The sequence below is a fragment of the Episyrphus balteatus genome, chromosome 2 (assembly GCF_945859705.1).
Source record: "Episyrphus balteatus chromosome 2, idEpiBalt1.1, whole genome shotgun sequence".
NCBI classification, from domain to species: domain Eukaryota; kingdom Metazoa; phylum Arthropoda; class Insecta; order Diptera; family Syrphidae; genus Episyrphus; species Episyrphus balteatus.
The window spans coordinates 63,090,977-63,110,896 of NC_079135.1; the positions used below are offsets into that span (position 1 = coordinate 63,090,977).

Here is a 19,920-nt window from a genome sequence, read left to right on the forward strand (position 1 = left end):
CACACACCTTTCATAAATCGAATGAATCGTTTTCAGATTCCTTTCACACTTTTTTAAAGTAATTTTACACAGTCGAAAGAAAATCCACTTTATAAACTTATTTAAAGCGCTACGCGATGCTTTAAATCTTTTGTTTTTTATACGGTGAACTGTAAACTAGGTCTTAGGAGCAAACAAAAAGTGGTTTGAAAATAATTGGGCCTATTCGGCGAGATCTTTTATACTGCTATTCTGCAGAAAAAGAATGGTGTCCATAACTAATATCATCAAACGTGTCTAATTGCGCCAGTTATGGACACCAGTGGCGGTCACTGAATTTCGTTGAACATTATATTCTAGTTATGAACACCCCACGTAAAATTAAATTTTGTTATTATTTTTGTAATAACTTAAATTGATAGATCTACAAAGCAATTCTCTAACAAAATATTCAATTTTAATTTTTGTACCATATACAGATATATTGTTTAAACAATGATTTGTACTTACGTCTTTCTTTAGAATTTCTCAAGTTTCATGCACTTCACAGAGGTTCGAAACTTGCCCCTTTTATTACAACAAAACCAATCACTACCAACTATGAAGTAAAGTGTTTTCTGATGGAATATACATGCCTGAACGCGTTAAAAATAGTTTTCGTACGCTACACCTTAAGAAAACGGAAAAACTGTGCCAGGTGTCGGTCACTGGGTAATTTACCCTAAATGTTAAAAATTTACCCGCGGCTAGATATTTAATCTGAAATAGGTTTTCACTATTTTTCAAACAACTTAACATTGATTTAAGCCTTGTACGCAGATCGAGCTAAATTTCAGCTCCCATACAAAACATCTGTAAAAAATGTATGCTCTGCAAGTTTTGTTTTTATTTTTGAAAATTTTTGATCACTTACGAGTCCCTAGGGGTATTCACGATCTGGTGCAACAGGCCTAGTAAAAGTGTAAAATTTTATTTTTTTACAATAGATCGTGAACGCACCTCTTCTTATCTATAGTAAATATTTAATGGAATCCATGATATGATTTACATCAGCTTCACTCTTTTTTTTTACGGAGTTGTCTTTCCACCGATGCTTCTTCTTTTTTTTCAACTTTTTTATAATATCATTCTTTGTTGTGTTCGGGTTAATTTATTTTCACAAATTACATCAAAAGAAACAAAATAAAAAAGAATAAGAATAAAAATGATAAACTGTTCATCATGGGCGACACGCGACGGCGAGCTGCCATCTGTCAAAAAATTTTACACCATTGTATTTTTATTTTGCAATAGGGTTAGGGTATAGCAAAAGTGCAAGACCATTGTAAAATTTCAATCCTTATATTTTGTTGTTGTAGTGTTGCAAGATTTTACACTTTTGCACTTTTGCAATGATACTATACTAGACCAGTTGCATCGGATCGTGAATACCCCTCCTGTTCTTTAACTTTATCACTGCAGTGATAAATGTTTTTCAACATCTATATCCAGTGTTCTGTAACTGTGCACATGCCTTAAAAGAAAATGATTAATAAAATCATCGATATTTTCTGGTTCGATAATAAATATCGTTGGTGCACTCTTGAAATTACTCATCCCTAGAAATAGCAAATGAAACAGTAAAATAACCTTAGAGGATATAATATTATATGGAGTGTTGTTCCTATACCTAATACATTGTAACGCCATATGCATGGATAGGGGTCGCTGCCTACGCTGATTAACTTTCATCTCTTACTTTCTTCGTTTTTCAATGAGAAGTCCGGTTCTGCAGCTGTAAATAAACCCGCTTGTTGATGACAGCCATTAAATGAAAATAAAATGGAGGCATACACTCATCGAAAAACTTAGAGAAACTAGAGCCCTCTATAAAAGCTTCACGGAACTAACAGCACAAGCACTCCATATTGTGACTTGGGAAATAGCTTTCCACGCCATCTACCACTTAGAGCGACTACCTGAAAATGATATAGATTTTTTTTCGATTTGCAGTTCAATGTAGTTTCCATAAGAAAAAAACAAAAAAGACCTCGAAAGACGTTTATTTTACGAATTAATTTTATATGTACTAGTAATCAATGTTATGATTGTAAAATGATAATAATATGTGTTTATATCTAAATCAGGGGTCGAATTACGGGACACGATTACGATCATACGTTAACGTTTTGACAATTGCTCTCTCTATTTAATTATTAGAAAAAAATAAGGACACATAGCAACCATACGTTAACGAACGTAAGAAAACTGAGTTCAACAAAGACACTCCGACCTCAGAACGCGAAAAAAGGGGTTGCACTCACACACTTGCAACTTTTTGCGTATGAACGCAAAAGTCGAAGGAGAAGCGTGGTGAAAATTGGGAAAAGGAGAACTGACGAAAGAAAGACAAAGGCAAGAAAATGACAAAGCGCCATTTTGTTATTTATTTGTTATTTGTTGAAGTTCCTCGCGTTTCGTGCTCGTGACTCGTCAAAAATAATAATAATAATAATACTAGGTGTGTTTTTTATTACCACCGGTCTTAACTGGACAAAAAAAACGCCTCGGGGCTTAACCTGAAATCTTGGCAGCACTGTATATTGAATGTTCCGAAAACAGCAGACACAACAAAAATTTAGAGTAGTCATATTTTTCGCTTTCGTCATTTTCTTGTATTTTCCATGTATGTTTTACAAAGAGATACAAAAATGTATGCTAGCAAAACTATTTTAATACATTTTGTCCTTCCAAACGTGAGTTTTCACGTTTTTAAACAAATTCTAAACAATTTATGAAAAATTTGTTTGGTAGCACAGATTTAAAACTCTTCAAAAAGTTAAGCCCAGAGAAATCTCTGGGCTAAACAACTAAGCCCAAGGGGCTAAAGTTTTGTTGTATTTAACATGTAAATTGCTTAGCCCAGACTGCGTTTTTTTTGTCTAGTTAAGACCGGTTGTAATAAAAAACACACCTATTATTAGGTAATATTAATTGGAATAAAAAACAGGTATGCATTGCTGAAAGGTAGCTTAGCAAATTTCTAATTAATAATTAATCTTTTTTATGTTTTTCGTAGGAAGTCATCTTCTCCTGCAGCCTGACGCCACCACCAACCACGAACAACATTCAACAAATGAAATTTTGGAAAATCAATTATTCCTGCCGCTGGCCTGTATGCTGTTTCTCCAGAAAATAATTGTAAACATTTGTGTTTGTGAAAGTTAAATAAATAAAACAATTTCAGTGAAAAAAAAATAAATCTTGTTCTTTTTTTGGTCGCAAATGCGAAACGTCATCTCTTTTTTGTTCCTCTTTCTGGTTGTTTTCCATAAGTTTTCATCCGTCGAGTGCGGTTGCGAGTGCACTCGTCGGATGAAAACTTATGGAAAACAACAACAATTGACAGTAGCTTCCGACTCCATCCGCCAATTATAGTTCTGGCTTAGGTTTTCGCTACTCCGCCTCGGGTCCGACTTCGGCTCCGTTTTCTCGGAATGGAGATTTTCACCACACCAATACATATGCAATCGACTTCGCGGTGATTATAATTTCCATACAAATTTGAGCCGCCTTCGGACCAGTTTCTGATCCGAAGTCGGCCTCAGCTCCGCCTGAGGAGGAGCGGATTCAAACCGAGGTCGGATTTGTTTGCTTGAAGGGAGATAACGACAAAACGTCACAGCAAAAGCATACACAACTCTGTCATGAGCAAGAGTAGGTAAAACATTTTACTGACAGCCATGAGGCAAACATTGTATATTATTGCAAAGTAACAGAAAGAGCAGGCCATACATTATAGCCGCCAGTTCAACTAATAAAAGTTGAGAAAGAATTGTTAAGGCTTAACTACATTCACTTTTTGATTTCAAAAAGTGAAAAAGTGAAAAATACAGATATACTACTAGTGACATCTTCATTCGAAAATGAGTATCAAAATTGTGTTTGAAACTTTAAGATTATCTGTCATTTGTGAAAAAAAAATTGTGCAGTTACCTATTTGTTTTTGTCTTGCGGTGAAGATGTGAGTACTCTTGATTTTTGTTTTATTTTTAATATCTTATAATTTTGTTTTCTAATTTCTTTTAAACATGTGGACATAAAGAAATTCAACATTCAATTGTCCAAGTGTCTACATTCATTTCCATTGTTAGCTACCTCATCGCCGCCGCTGGGAAAGAAAACAACAAACAAACCAGAGTCCTCGTTTTTCCGAGAAGCATCATGACTAGACCGAGAGCCGGGAGCAGATTTTTTGCGTGAGAGGTAACCGATTCATATGAATGTCAGAGGTAGCGTGGGTCATGGTGATGACGAATACCTTAGTCTGCCTGCATTTATTTGGGCCGTTGTCGAGAAAAAGCGCATCAAAAGTACCATTTTTCTGAAAATCGATTTAGTGAGGGTAACCACTTAAAATTTATTGATAACCAACGCCACATACTCCCTGATAACAAATATAACAATGGCAGACATTTTAAGTGTGGCCAAAGCCCCGGCAGACTGTCCCGAAAATGCGTTTTTTTTGGCGTTTTTAGACTTTGGGGTAACCACCTAAAATTAATCGCATCCTGTAGCGGTGGACTCCCTGATAACAAAAATAACCATGGCAGACATTTTGAGTGTGGCCAAACCCTCGGCAGACGGTTTTGAAAATGCAGTTTTTCTGAAAATTGATTTATTTAGGGTAACCACTTGAAATTAGTCGCATCCTGTAGCGGTGGACTCCCTGATAACAAAAACACCCATGGCAGACATTTTGAATGCGGCCAAACCCCCGGCAGACGGTTTTGAAAATGCAGTTTTTCTGAAAATTGATGTATTTAGGGTAACCACTTGAAATTAGTCGCATCCTGTAGCGGTGGACTCCCTGATAACAAAAATACCCATGGCAGACATTTTGAGTGTGGCCAAACCCTCGGCAGACGGTTTTGAAAATGCAGTTTTTCTGAAAATTGATTTATTTTACTTTTTCTCATAACTCGCGTATTATTGGACCTAGCAGAAAAAATTGTATAGCAATCCTAAAGATAATTGAATTTCCTACAGAATATGTTAAATAAGTTTTTTCGATTAAACCTTCGGTTTAAGAGTTAGCGTGGTTTTTTTGAAGCAAGTCAAAGGGTGATTTTCTTATTTTCGTCATATCTCTTTTATTTGAGCTTTTTTAAAAATTAATTTGAAGTAAAAGTTGTAGATCTTTTTATTACCTTCATTTATTACATTAACGGTTTTTCGATTTGACAGACCGTTTTCGATCTGTAGGAAAAAAACTTCAAAAAGTTTGCAATTTTTTATATTGGAAAAAGGTTCTACATAGTACAGGGTAATTTGCAATAGATGTAACAAAAAACCTAGGCGTGTAGGTTGCACTCAGGCAAGAAAAAAATTGTATAGTTTTAGGCGGGGAGGGGCAAAAATATTGCAATTTTTTATATAGGAAATATCTATATAAAAAATTGCAAACTTTTTGAAATTTTTTTCCTACAGATCGAAAACGGTCTCTCAAATCGAAAAACCGTTAATGTAATAAATGAAGGTAATAAAAAGATCTACAACTTTTACTTCAAATTAATTTTTAAAAAAGCTCAAATAAAAGAGATATGACGAAAATAAGAAAATCACCCTTTGACTTGCTTCAAAAAAACCACGCTAACTCTTAAACCGAAGGTTTAATCGAAAAAACTTATTTAACATATTCTGTAGGAAATTCAATTATCTTTAGGATTGCTATACAATTTTTTCTGCTAGGTCCAATAATACGCGAGTTATGAGAAAAAGTAAAATAAATCAATTTTCAGAAAAACTGCATTTTCAAAACCGTCTGCCGAGGGTTTGGCCACACTCAAAATGTCTGCCATGGGTATTTTTGTTATCAGGGAGTCCACCGCTACAGGATGCGACTAATTTCAAGTGGTTACCCTAAATACATCAATATTCAGAAAAACTGCATTTTCAAAACCGTCTGCCGGGGGTTTGGCCGCATTCAAAATGTCTGCCATGGGTGTTTTTGTTATCAGGGAGTCCACCGCTACAGGATGCGACTAATTTCAAGTGGTTACCCTAAATAAATCAATTTTCAGAAAAACTGCATTTTCAAAACCGTCTGCTGAGGGTTTGGCCACACTCAAAATGTCTGCCATGGGTATTTTTGTTATCAGGGAGTCCACCGCTACAGGATGCGATTAATTTTAGGTGGTTACCCCAAAGTCTAAAAACGCCAAAAAAAACGCATTTTCGGGACAGTCTGCCGGGGCTTTGGCCACACTTAAAATGTCTGCCATTGTTATATTTGTTATCAGGGAGTATGTGGCGTTGGTTATCAATAAATTTTAAGTGGTTACCCTCACTAAATCGATTTTCAGAAAAATGGTACTTTTGATGCGCTTTTTCTCGACAACGGCCCAAATAAATGCAGGCAGACTAAGGTATTCGTCATCACCATGACCCACGCTACCTCTGACATTCATATGAATCGGTTACCTCTCACGCAAGAAATCTGCTCCTGGCTCTTAGACTAGACATGGTGCTTTCCAACTTTAATTGGATTGTGTTATTGCGCTATTCCAAGCATAAATTTTGGAATAAATACCATTTGCTGGGTGATGGTGGTACATATGTTCCAGTCTGATAAGCTATAAGGATATTATTATCATTGGTGAAGAAGATTTGCGATTGGTGGATGTGGTGCGGTGCCTGAGAGAATTTTCTTTTTTGAGGTTGCGTCGAGCTAATAAATCTTTTCATGTAGACCGTCTCCTCAGTCGATGAAAAGTAAAGAAAAAAAAAACTAAAGTGAAATAAGCAATTATGTATCCTTTTTTGGCTAAAGAAAAATTTTAAATAAAAACAAGTGATTCGGGTTTTTATTTTGAAAACTTTCAAAAGTGGTCAATTTTTTATTGTATAATATCAAATATCGTTGTATGAGGCAGCTTCCAAAGCTATAAAAATGATATATTTCACAATGGAAAACCTTTGGAAAGATTATGTTGGATTGGAGTTTTGTCCCGAATTTATAAATTTTTGTTAAAAATATTTTTCTATTTACAACAAAATATCTGTCAAAAAAGGCATGTTCATTGAAATTTATCCTTTACAACGCCATCTAGCATTGATTTTCTTAAGTTGTTGGTTTGCATGTGTTGGTGTTTTCAAAAAGTGAAAAAGTAAAAGTTAAAAATGTTTTAACTTTCACTTTTGTTTTTCCGAGATGAAAGATAGAATTTTGTTATGTGTTAGTGAAAGACAAAACATTTTTTCACTTTTGTACTTTTTGAAGTTGAATGTAGTTAAGCCTTTAGGTGTGTTTTTTATTACAACAGGTCTTAACTGGACAAAAAAAACGCAGTCTGGGCAAAGCAATTTACATGTTAAATACAACAACACCTTAGCCCCTTGGGCTTAGTTGTTTAGGCCGGAGATTTCTCTGGGCTTAACTTTTTGAAGAGTTTTAAATCTGTGCTACCAAACTAATTTTTTCATAAATTGTTTAGAATTTGTTTAAAAACGTGAAAACTCACGTTTGAAAGGACAAAATGTATTAAATAGTTTTGCTAGCATATATTTTTGTATCTCTTTGTAAAATATACATGAAAAACACAAGAAAATGACGAAAGCGAAAAATATAACAACTCTAAATTTTTGCTGTGTCTGGTATAACTACATTGGCTCAAAAAGTGAAAAAAAACAAAAGTGAAAATTTTCAAATGCATTTTTGTGTAGTTTTTCGGGCTTGAAAATTAAAACTAATGATGCAGAAAGCTTATTTTTTGGTCTAAAAAACAATTTGTATACTCTTTTTCACAAAACAATTGCGCTAGCGAGAAAAAAAATATTTTCACTTTTGTACTTTTTCAAAAAGTGGTGTATGTAGTTAAGCCTTTAGAGGATAGGTGTGTTTTTTATTACCACCGGTCTGAACTGGACAAAAAAAAGGCATCGGGGCTTAACCTGAAATTTTGGCAGCACTGTATATTGAATGTTCCGAAAACAGCTGACACAACACAAATTTAGAGTTGTCATATTTTTCGCTTTCACGTTTTTCTTGTATTTTTCGTGAATGTTTTACAAAGATATACAAGAATGAATGCTAGCAAAAATAGTTTAATACATTTCATCATTCCAAACGTCAGTTTTCACGTTTGTAAGTAAATTCTAAACAATTTATGAAATAGTTAATTTGGTAGCACCGATTTAAAAATGTTCAAAAAGTTAAGCCCAGAGAAATCTCCGGGCTAAACAACTAAGCCCAAGGGGCTAAAGTGTTGTTGCATTTAACATGTAAATTGCTTAGCCCAGACTGCATTTTTTTTGTCCAGTTAAGACCGGTGGTAATAAAAAACACACCTGATATAATAGGTGTGTTTTTTATTACCACCGGTCTTAACTGGACAAAAAAACGCCTCGGGGCTTAACCTGAAATCTTGGCAGCACTGTATATTGAATGTTCCGAAAACAGCAGACACAACAAAAATTTAGAGTTGTCATATTTTTCGCTTTCGTCATTTTCTTGCATTTTTCATGTATGTTTTACAAAGAGATACAAAAATGTATGCTAGCAAAACTATTTTAATACATTTTGTCCTTCCAAACGTGAGTTTTCACGTTTTTAAACAATTTCTAAACAATTTATGAAAAAATTAGTTTGGTAGCACAGATTTAAAACTCTTCAAAAAGTTAAGCCCAGAGAAATCTCCGGGCTAAACAACTAAGCCCAAGGGGCTAAGGTGTTGTTGTATTTAACATGTAAATTGCTTAGCCCAGACTGCGTTTTTTTTGTCTAGTTAAAGGCTTGGCCACACCGGAGGGTATGCGGTATAGCGGTAACGATATTTGTACTAAAAAAATTCCACACCTGAACGTTGATGTGTCAGTTTGGAATTTTTTTCATACAAGTACCCTCACCGCTACCCGTACCGCTACCGCATACCCTCCAGTGTGGCCAAGCCTTTAAGGCTTGGCCACACCGGAGGGTACGCGGTAGAGGTACAGGTAACGGTACGGGTATTTGTATGGAAAAAATTCCAAACTGACACATCAACGTTCGGGTGTGGAATTTTTTTAATACAAATATCGTTGCCGCTACCCGTACCGCTACCGCGTACCCTCCGGTGTGGCCAAGCCAAGAATTCCACACCCGAACGTTGATGTGTCAGTTTGGAATTTTTTCCATACAAATACCCGTACCGTTACCTGTACCTCTACCGCGTACCCTCCGGTGTGGCCAAGCCTTAAGACCGGTTGTAATAAAAAACACACCTATTATATGGAGTGCTTGTTCCTATACCTAATACATTAGCTGCGTTCCTTTGGAAATATTTATCTACTGCTTAGTACTTAAAGCTGCTTTGAACTACTTTTTCAATATAGCAAAAGTAGTTTAAAGTAGTTTTAAGTACTAAGCAGTAGATAAATATTTCCAAAGGAACACGCAGCTATTTTAACGCCATATACATGGATAGGGGTCACCGCCTTCGTTTTGCAGTGCGAGTCCTGTTCCGCATGTGCAAATAAACACGCTTGACAGCCATCAAATGAAAATAAAATGGAGACATGCACTCATCGAAAAACTTAAAGAAACTAGAGCCCTCTATAAAAGCTTCACGGAACTAACAGCACAAGCACTCCGTATATTAGGTGTGTTTTTTATTACCACCGGTCTTAATTGGACAAAAAAAACGCAGTTGGAGCTAAGCAATTTACATGTTAAATGCAACAACACTTTAGCCCATTGAATAAGAAGTACAGGAAGGGGTGTATATCACACCTATAGAGTTGGCGAGTGAAGCCACAAAAAAATTTTAAAAAAAATCAAATTTATATAAACTGTCAAAAATTTTATATAATCTGTCAAATTTCGAGCTCGTTTTCCAGGGGCGAACTCACTCTTATTGGTGATGACAAGGCGATGCAATCATTGACCGCCAATGTTTCAGCTACTCTTGATGATTTTAAAACAATTTTCAGTGTGATTTTAGTTGAGGAAAAAAAACAGTTTAAAATTCGTATATAATTATGATGAAAAATAGCATTTATACGGAAGTCTATCACGAGACCAGTTACATTTCTGCTGGCGCCCCTTGAGTGAAGAATATATCTGCACTCCGACCCTTTACCAATACATGTGCATCTGTACAACTGACACTAATAAAAAGCGGCTTCACTTATTTGAATAAACACCCCTTCCTGTACTTCTTATTCAATGCTTTAGCCCCTTGAGCTTAGATTTTAAGCCCGGAGAATTCTCTGGGCTTAACTCTTTCAACAGATTCAAATCTATGCTACCAAATTAACTTGTTCGTAAATTGTTTAGAATTTGTTTAAAATCATCAAAACTGATGTTTGGAATGACAATTATTATTTTAAATATTTATTTAATAGTTAGTTAAACTTTTTTTTTCAAAAACACACAAGAAAACCCAAAAACGAGAAATATGATAACTTTATATTTTTTTGTGTCAGCTAATTTCGGTTTAATAAACCTCCTATACATAATGAATGCCACTCTTAGGTTAGAATATATTCCAAACCAATGGAAAGTCGCAGAAGTAATAATGGTCTTGAAACCTGGCAAACCATCACATGAAAAGACATCATACAGACCCATTTCACTGCTTCCAGTAGTATCAAAGGTTTTTGAGAGAATATTTATACAGCGCCTCCAGCCAATAATAGAAGAAAAAGGTCTTATACCTGAACACCAGTTCGGTTTTAGAAGCAAGCACTCGACGATTGATCAAGTACATAGAATCACCGATGTCATTGAGAAAGCTCTTGTAGAAAAGAAAATTTGTTCAGCGGTCTTTTTAGATGTGTCTCAAGCTTTTGATAAAGTATGGCACGAGGGTCTCAAATTCAAGTTAAGACAAGTCCTACCTGAAGGACTCTTTATCATTCTTAGAGAATATCTAGAGAACAGAATTTTTCGCGTTAGGCACGGAAATGATTACTCAGACTTTAGGGAAATAGTGGCTGGGGTACCACAAGGTAGTGTTTTAGGTCCCATTCTGTACCTTCTATTCACACGCGATATACCTCAAACAGAAAACACAATTGTAGTTACTTTTGCTGACGACACCGCAATACTTGCAGTAGGCAAAACAATTAACGAATCGACAAGTAAATTGCAAAATGCTCTTAACAATGTCAATGAATGGACACAAACATGGCGAATAGCGCTTAACGAATTTAAGTCAGTCCACGTGGACTTTACATATAAGAAAATAAATAGACTACCTGTTTTTATTAATACTACTCAAGTCCCATTTGCAAATGAGGCAAAATATCTCGGGATGACTCTCGACGCGAAATTAAAATGGAAACCGCATGTTAAAAATAAATGTGATCAATTAAATATTAAGTTAAGAGAAATGTACTGGTTGCTCGGACAACATTCTAGACTTAGTATTGAAAACAAATTATTAGTTTACAAGCAAGTACTTAAGCCTGTCTGGACATATGGTATTCAACTCTGGGGTTGTACCCGCGATACAAATTTAAATAGATTACAAACCTTTGAAAATAAATTATTAAGATCAATTGTAAATGCGCCGTGGTATATAAGAAACGAAGATCTTCACAGGGATCTTGGAATCCCCACGGTTCGCGAAGAAATAAAAACGTTTGCCCAAAAACATCGAAAACGGTTAGTCGAACATACTAATAGAACAATACTAGAAATACTCGACGAGACAAACTTAGTACGACGTTTGCGAAGGACTAAACCTTCCGATTTGGTACAGTGAAATTTTTCAATTTAATTCCTTTATTTCAAAATATCGGCATTGATTAATATAAATTTAAATGTTTTAGAGATTTTATTTGTTTAACTTCCTTTAAATTATTTTTTTGATAACAAAATTTAAACCATTACTTAAATGATTTAATTTAAAACGAATGTTATTTATTTATTTTTAAATATCATCAGTAGGAACTTTCATCGGAAAGTTACCTACAACACGTAACTTAACTTCGAGAAAGATAAATTGCTAGATAAGTTCCATCTGCACTTAGTTGCAATCGGGAGGAGGAGGTGGTTTTAGTGGTTAAGAGTCCCACATATCTATGAGCACGCGTTTTCCGGGCCTCATAGAATCTTTTGAAGATTTCAACACCTACCCACGGACAAAAAAAAAAAAAAAAAAAAAAAGCTAATTTCGGAACATTTAGTATGCGGTGCTGCCAATTTTTTTGCTAAGCCCCGAGGCGTTTTTTTTTACCAGTTGAGCCCGGTGGTGATAAAAAACACACCTATTATATCCCCTAAGGATTTATTCAAAATCTGTTTTATTTAAAGTCTTGATTTTCTTTTTAATTTTTCCTGATTCCCCGATTTTCCCCGATAATCTCCCGATTTCAAAAAATATTTTATGACAACACTGTTTGCAGGTGTTTTAGGAAAGGGGGTACGAGTCCTTTGTATATAAAATTTATGGTACTATCATGAAAAAAAGCAGCGCCACCAAAAAAGTAAGCGAGCGAATGAACTAAAAACTATGTCAAATTTCAAACAGAAATGTATATCTCATCTCTTTACTCTCATTATTAAATTCGATCTAAGCGCCCCACACTGGTCGATTCAGTACATCGTAGCTGGTCAAAAGTCGAAAAAAAAAGTTGTTGTCAACATAAAAAATACCGTTAGGCCGAAAGTAAATATTCTTAAACAACAAAAAACAACAAAAATAATGTTTTGATGCCGTTATTTAATTCATGGGAAGCATCTAAATGTAATCATTCATGATTTGCTCACTCTCTATTTTAACGTCCGCGAGTTAACAAGTGTTTACAAAGTGATAGTTTATGATAATAAAAGTGAGTAATTGAGTTGAACAAAAAAATGTCAGAAAATGCTAGTGGTATGCATTTTTAAATTCAATTTGTTTTTTGTAAAAAAAAAGTCGAATTCTACTTCTATTAACTGAATGTTGTAAGGCATTTTTTTGATAGTTTTCAGATGTTTGTTTTTTACTTCTTGGAAGATAAAAAAAAAGTGCCGAAGAGTGCCATCGTGAATTTTTTATATTTTGTAGTATGAATCATTACCTTTAATTTAATGCTAAAATTAAGTGCCGAAAACCGCCGCAAACTATTTTTTTCGTCTCTTTCAGGTACCAATCCGCTCTTTGTAAGGTGACCATTTTTTTTACGGAAGGACATTGTTCAAGATTGTCAAGCTTGTAGAGCATGAACTGTTATGTGTGATATATGAAATGAAAGGTTATATTATATCTTTTCAAAATAAAAATAAGTCAAATTTAAAAATGCTCTATGTAAAAAGATATTACGTGTCAAAAAAAAGACCATCTTTTTACCGTTATCTCAAAAATGTGACTATGAAAATGATTGAAATTTTGCACAAATATAGTCCTGGCTTTTATTTATATTCCCTATTAATTTGATTAATATATCTATCAAAACGAAAAAGATATAAATAAAAAACGGTCAAAAGGGCTCGAAAACGGTCAAAAATTTGGGAAAAAGAAATATTTTTTCCCATTAAGGATATCTCGGGCAATAAAAAAGACATCAGAAAGATTTAAACAGGCATTGAAAGATGGAAAATAGTTCTTATAGAAACCGTTACCAAATATGTTCAAACAATTTTCCTTATATAAAAGAAAAAGGTCCGAAGTACCCAAAAAAACGTTTTTTTTGCATCTTCTAACGGTAATATTTGAAAAACGGGAACTGATTAATTTTTTTTAACTTCGGATTCGAGTTCAGGACACCGAAAACCTCCAGAAAAGTATATTTTTGTTTCGGCAAAATAACCCTTATAAACCAGTGTAATAGTTTAAGCTGTACATTGATAATGAATATAGCAGCTAAGGTGAAAAAAACTGCTAACAGGCACGGGAAGAACGGGAGACCAGGGTTCATCGATTTGTAAGACGTTATCACATTAAAAATAAAATTCAAAACCAATAAGACATACAAAAGAATTAAGTCCACCTAGTGACTCAAAATCGACCACTGTGCGCCCTCGCGACCACTCAGGTAGCGAATAAACTAAAAAATTTCACTTCATGATAGTACTATAGATTTTCAGCCCTATTTATAAATTCATCATAGAGAGTACATAGCATTATGTACTCTTTATAATGTATTTAAACAAAAAATTGTGATTTATAATATTTATGCAACGTTTAATAAAGGTTGTATAAGCTAAACGAGTTTTTAGGTTGTTTAGAGCCTGAATAAGAATTTATTTAGCTTAAATGTCATTTGATCATCAAATAATTTTCAGAGAAAGAAAAAAATATCAATATTTGTATATATTTTTGTTTTTTCATTGAAGAATTTATTTTTTTGATTACATTTTCAATTAAAATTAAATTAAATGAACAACTTGAAGTCAACTAAATCAAAAAATAAGACATTTGGAGATTTGTTCCTGATATAGGTAATTTACGAGATATAAATTCATGTGTGTAGTGTATTCATCTTTTTCTTATGTGCCTACATTTTCATACATTGTGAACAATTTGTTATCAAATGAAATGTGTTTTTTTTAGAGATTTTCTTCTACATATGGCATTGAGAACTTTCGCTCACGTTTTTGTTTATTTTTTTTTGTTTATTTTTGAATCAAATGGAGTTATTTATCGACAGATGGAGTTGTTTGTCGAACTAATTTTCCATTTTTAGTACTTATTTGGACACAAACCTAGCATAATTATAATGGCTAAGAAAATGTTTTAAAAATAGAAATTTATGTAACGTTGCATAAAGGCTACATAAAACTTTATGTATTGTATAACTATGCAGCCGTTTAGAGCTGTTTAGTGAAATCTAATAAATAAGGCTGTTTATATACAAAGTACGAGTCGGGTATCTAAGTATTCCTTCCTCTATGGCCTTACTTGAAATTTCAACATATAAGGATTTTTTTCATGATTCTGTAACACTGGTAAGACATCATAAAAATGTAATGTCGTTTTCTTTCACTCTAATAAGGAGTACTCTAAATTTTTATTCCTTTTTCTGGAGTGAAAGAACATAATGGAGGGTAATTATTTTTTATGTAATTGTGTGTGTGACAAGGCAAAAATGGATAATTTCCTTGAAAAAAATAGTGATAACAGGCCTAGGGAAAACATCTTATGAATTGAAAAGAAAAGTTAATATTAATAACATTTGAAGCATAATACACGAAGACGGAAGGCGCAGAAATCATCTTCCAATTTCCTTTTCAATTTCGTTTCGGTGCGTCACGCGCTTCTACACTTATTATTTTTTTGAAGACGCAAATTTGACAGTTATTTTCTTTGGTTTTATTTTGTTCTTGTTTTCGTATGACGATTTCTACAGGAAGACGTAGACGCACGAGGTGCACATAAGAACAAGAGAGAGAGAAAGATCGATTTCTAATTTCTCTTATGTGCATATTGTGCGTCTACGTCTTCGTGTAGAAGCAGACTATGTATTTTAATTCCAAAAAAAACACCAAAATATACAAAAAAAACAACTCCCGTGCGGGGTCTATGTGCAACGAAAACTTTTGAATAAATTAAAAACGTTATTATACACGCAAATAATACACAACCGACGAAGCAGATTCCGCAACCGGCGAAATAAAATAAAGCAGAACAGCAAAAAAAAGAACAAGATCAAAGAGAAACTTCAAAAGAGTCACAAAATTTTTTACAGGAGACTCACGGTAGAAAATCTTCCTTCCCTTATTTTCGAACTTTATTTCTCCTTATGTGCGTCTCTTGCTTTGCGTCTTCGTGTAGAAGCGGACTTAGTTTAACTTTTGGTATATTTTTCATTATGCTTCTGATCGGTTTTTTCAGCCTAATTGACACACTCCCTTAGTTTGATTTTATAATTGTAAAATAAAAATATCCCATCAACGCAGAAAAAAATGGGATTTTTTTGTTATATGGCACAGGATTTTTTTTTATTGATGAAGAACACTGGCGGAATATTTTTTTTTATTCGGTTTTCAATTTCATACTGGAAAAAGTGAAGAATTAACGAAAAAATGGAAGAAATATGTCTGGCGGAATATAATACAGTAGGAAATATATTCATAATGGTTGTTTTCTGTTAATAACAAAAGAGTTTGAAATAAAAACATTTCGCATTTTTCAATTTTCAAACAAAATTTTAAAATGTCAAACTTCTAATTCATAAGTGTGTGTGCAAGTGCGTGTGCAAATCGGTGTAAATCTGACTAAAAATGTGGAGTAAATCCGGGGTACTCCGTAGTACTAAAATTACTCCGGAGTAATTTTTTTTTTACACTTTTGTGGCGTCAAAGAACACGAAACCTTCAAAAGTGCAAAAATAAGTACTAAAAGGGTACTCTCATTGGAGTGAAAGAAAACGACATAAGAGTTAACAAACAGATCTTCTGTCTTCTACTGCGAATACCGGCAACGCATCGCATTTGCGACAACGTACACACGTTGTTGCACGTTGTTTTCAGTCTTCATTTTTGTTCAAGCCTTCGTTTGGTGATTTAAAGATTTTGTAAATTTGTTTTTTTTTCTAAATAGCCCGATTTTGATTCTGCTAAAAAAATCCTCATATAAACAAATTCGAATATAAAAAAATTAAATTCAACTTAAAAGCTATGCTTCCAGATAATCCAAAGTTGAGAGAAAAAATGGTGTGTTTGATGAATGTTGTCTGCTTACATTTTACATTTTATAAATCTAATTTTAAACAAATGGAAAGTTTATCCATTGAGGTTATAAAATACCCAATTGTGCGCCAAAACCATTGCAGAAATATACATTTGCTGAAGAGAAAAATATAGTCCAAGTAAATTAAAATATATTTTACTAGTGAAAAAGTATTTGTTTGGTTTGTAGGTCAAGAACATAAAATTTTGCAACAAAAAGTGCATTTTGACGTTATCATGTCGGGGAAGGAGAGAGTAAGAAGAATTTGAATTATGTCGTTTTCGATTGGCTCTCCGGAAGCGTCCGAAATCATTCAGAAGCCTTCTGAAAGCGTTTTGACAGGCAGAACGCTTCTCAGAAGAGAAATTCTCTTCTCGATTTAAAATCGGAATTCACTCGAGAAGCACTAATACACGAATAATTAAAAGTCAGATTAATCACTCAATCAATATTTTTTTTATTTTTTGAAATAAATTAATTTTTTCCGAAATAAATTTTTTAATTAATTTTCAAACTTACTTAAAATATTTTCGAAACCAACCACCATTACCAATTTTTAAAAAATTTAAAACATTTCATTTGAAAGAAAAATAAATTATAGGCCAGTCATTATATACATTTGGAAATGCAAAATGACCGAGAAAGCTAAATTTTGGATATGTTGTAGAGTAGAGGATGCTTAAAAAAGCTTAACTTGAAGTTTTCGACCAAGATTTCCTATGAGCTTTTTCCGCCATTTTGAAAAAAAGGATAAAATTGGTTTTTTGACAATAACTCGGCTATCTGACGAGATGCGAACATTTTACGAGGAGCTTTTTTGTAGCTTTTGACGAGTTCTACAATTCATGCATACACATTTTTTGTGTATCATGAACCGTTTTCGAGATATCGATTAAAAAAGTCAAAAATTTAGGACATGCCATTTGTTTTTTGACATAATCTATTTTTGGGTGATGAATATCGAAAAAATTATTACAATATAATTTGTAGACCACATTCAGACCTACAATGTCGTATTTTTATATTTTTTTTTGGACAAAAATTACGACTTCCAGCCGGCCGCAAAGTCGTTTCGTCCGCACCCACCGCCAAGCAAGCTGCCCGTTTGGTTGTAAAAAAAAACAATCATTCATGTTTTTTTTAATGTTTATATTATTATATCAGTAACACATACATACAAATGTATGTACTTATTTATTAAATAATGAGAAGAAGATGGTAATGGTTTTTTTGTAACCCCCAATTTTGTAAATACAGTAGGTTTTTGTGTTGATTGGGCATTTTGTAATTTGCTTCAATCTTTATATTATTTAGTTCATCAAAATTGCAATTAGATCAGTGCCAATAATTTTTGAAAAAAAAAAAAATTATTAGCAGCATATTGGTGGTTGGAAAATTAAGGATAAATGGTGTATGAAAGCGGAAAAATAAATTGCCCACAAACTAATTGGGGAAAGGGGGTGGGTGAATGCCTTGTTCGATTTCACTAGTCAAAAAGTTTTTTTTTTAGAAATCAAAGTATATTTTTCTAATGATTTTTTGTATGCTGAGCTCGAATCTTTAGTCAGAAAAATTCACATCACGTTGAGATATTACCATGCCAATACATCACAAAAATAGTGTTTTGAACGTTCAAAATTCAATATCTCAAAAACTTTGCACGTTAGAGCTATTCTAATGCTAGCTTGAAATTAAGAAGGTCAAAGGCCATTAGAAAAGTATAATTTGGTTTCTATGGAAAATTATTTCTCGCCAATATTACTGCCATTTACGGAAAAATCGATCTTAAAAATCGTTTTTTTTTTTTCAATTTTTCTCAATATTTTTTAAATAAAAAGTATAGTTCTTCCATACAATCTTAAATAAAATCTTAAAATAATCTAAGTAGGTAACTGCATTCCAAGCTTTTCAAAAATCAAAAACTTTTTGGATTGAAAAATAAGCTATTTTTTCAAATTAAATTCGTCAAAAATCCAAACATTAACTTTTTGCTCAAAAAACATAGATATAAAACAAAACAAAGTAATTTTTAACCAAGATTTGTTAAAATCAAACCATTTTGGTAAAAAATAAAAATATCGTATTTTTTTCATTTTTTCAATATTTTTGAGATTACACTTAGGTGCAAAACTGTCCCAAGCAAGCAAGTAAGCGTTTTGGGAATTAAGACTTTTATAATCTTAAAGGTCACCAAAAAGACAATTACTAATAACAAACAGCTAACCGTTATCTGCAAAGTTCGATGAAAAAAGACAGGATTTCATTGGGACAGTTTTGCAACGACTGAGAAAAGACGAATGTTTTGGTTTACTACTGCTTACTACTTCACTAAAACTGGTTGCTCATCATCAGATTTAGTTTATATTTACTCTACGTAAACTAAAATTCCATTTTCAGCTGATTTATTAAATTAAATTTAAATAATTGTATAAATGAAACCATTTACAAAATCGTAAACAAAACCATACTATATAAATTAAAAGAAAGAGATTCCGCTAGGAAAATTGCACGAATATTAAAGTAAAGCAAGAGCTCTGTGCTGAGAATAAGATAGACATTTTAAAATGAGCTGAAAAAGAATATTGGAGGAAGACTTAGGGTATTGAGCTCTGCAGATACTCGACGATTTATCAGTTAACTTGGTACAGAGTATGCAACTTAGGTTTCAAATGCATCAGAACTAGTTCGCAGAGACACTGGCGAGACATTAAGCAAGTAGACAGTTCAACGAGCCCACATTCTGCTGATTTTAGAGTCTTGGAGAAAAGAAAAAGCCTTCGCTTTCGAAGAAAAATATTAAAACTTGACTTGAGTTTGTAAATAGATATGAACTGTGGACAGTTCCATTTCCTTCCATGTGTAGAATATCTATTAATATGTCTTATCTGACCAAATGACACGAATCCAATCATCATCTGTTCACTACACATACTTCTTCACGAATCCAAGTCGAGCTTTAATATTTTTCTTCGTAAGCGAAGGCTTTTTCTTTTCTCCAAGACTCTAAAATCAGCAGAATGTGGGCTCGTTGAACTGTCTACTTGCTTAATGTCTCGCCAGTGTCTCTGCGAACTAGTCCTGATGCATTTGAAACCTAAGTTGCATACTCTGTACCAAGTTAACTGATAAATCGTCGAGTATCTGCAGAGCTCAATACCCTAAGTCTTCCTCCAATATTCTTTTTCAGCTCATTTTAAAATGTCTATCTTATTCTCAGCACAGAGCTCTTGCTTTACTTTAATATTCGTGCAATTTTCCTAGCGGAATCTCTTTCTTTTAATTTATATAGTATGGTTTTGTTTACGATTTTGTAAATGGTTTCATT

The 19,920-nt window shown here is 33.4% G+C and overlaps 1 protein-coding gene across 3 annotated transcripts in view; it reads left to right on the top strand.

The window, feature by feature from the left end:
- LOC129912525 (uncharacterized) overlaps positions 1–19,920 on the top strand; it is a 68,973-nt gene that overhangs the window by 29,770 nt on the left and 19,283 nt on the right. Inside the window, exon 1 of one of the 3 annotated variants that reach the window (XM_055990813.1) lies at positions 16,362–16,579. The exons of 1 other annotated variant lie outside the window; for it this stretch is intronic. In XM_055990813.1, the coding sequence (XP_055846788.1) occupies positions 16,544–16,579 (36 nt within the window). In that variant the 5' untranslated portion in view covers positions 16,362–16,543. Of the gene's footprint in view, positions 1–16,361; positions 16,580–16,618; positions 16,735–19,920 lie in introns of those variants that run through there. One more of the 3 variants, XM_055990814.1, reaches the window with a different exon arrangement.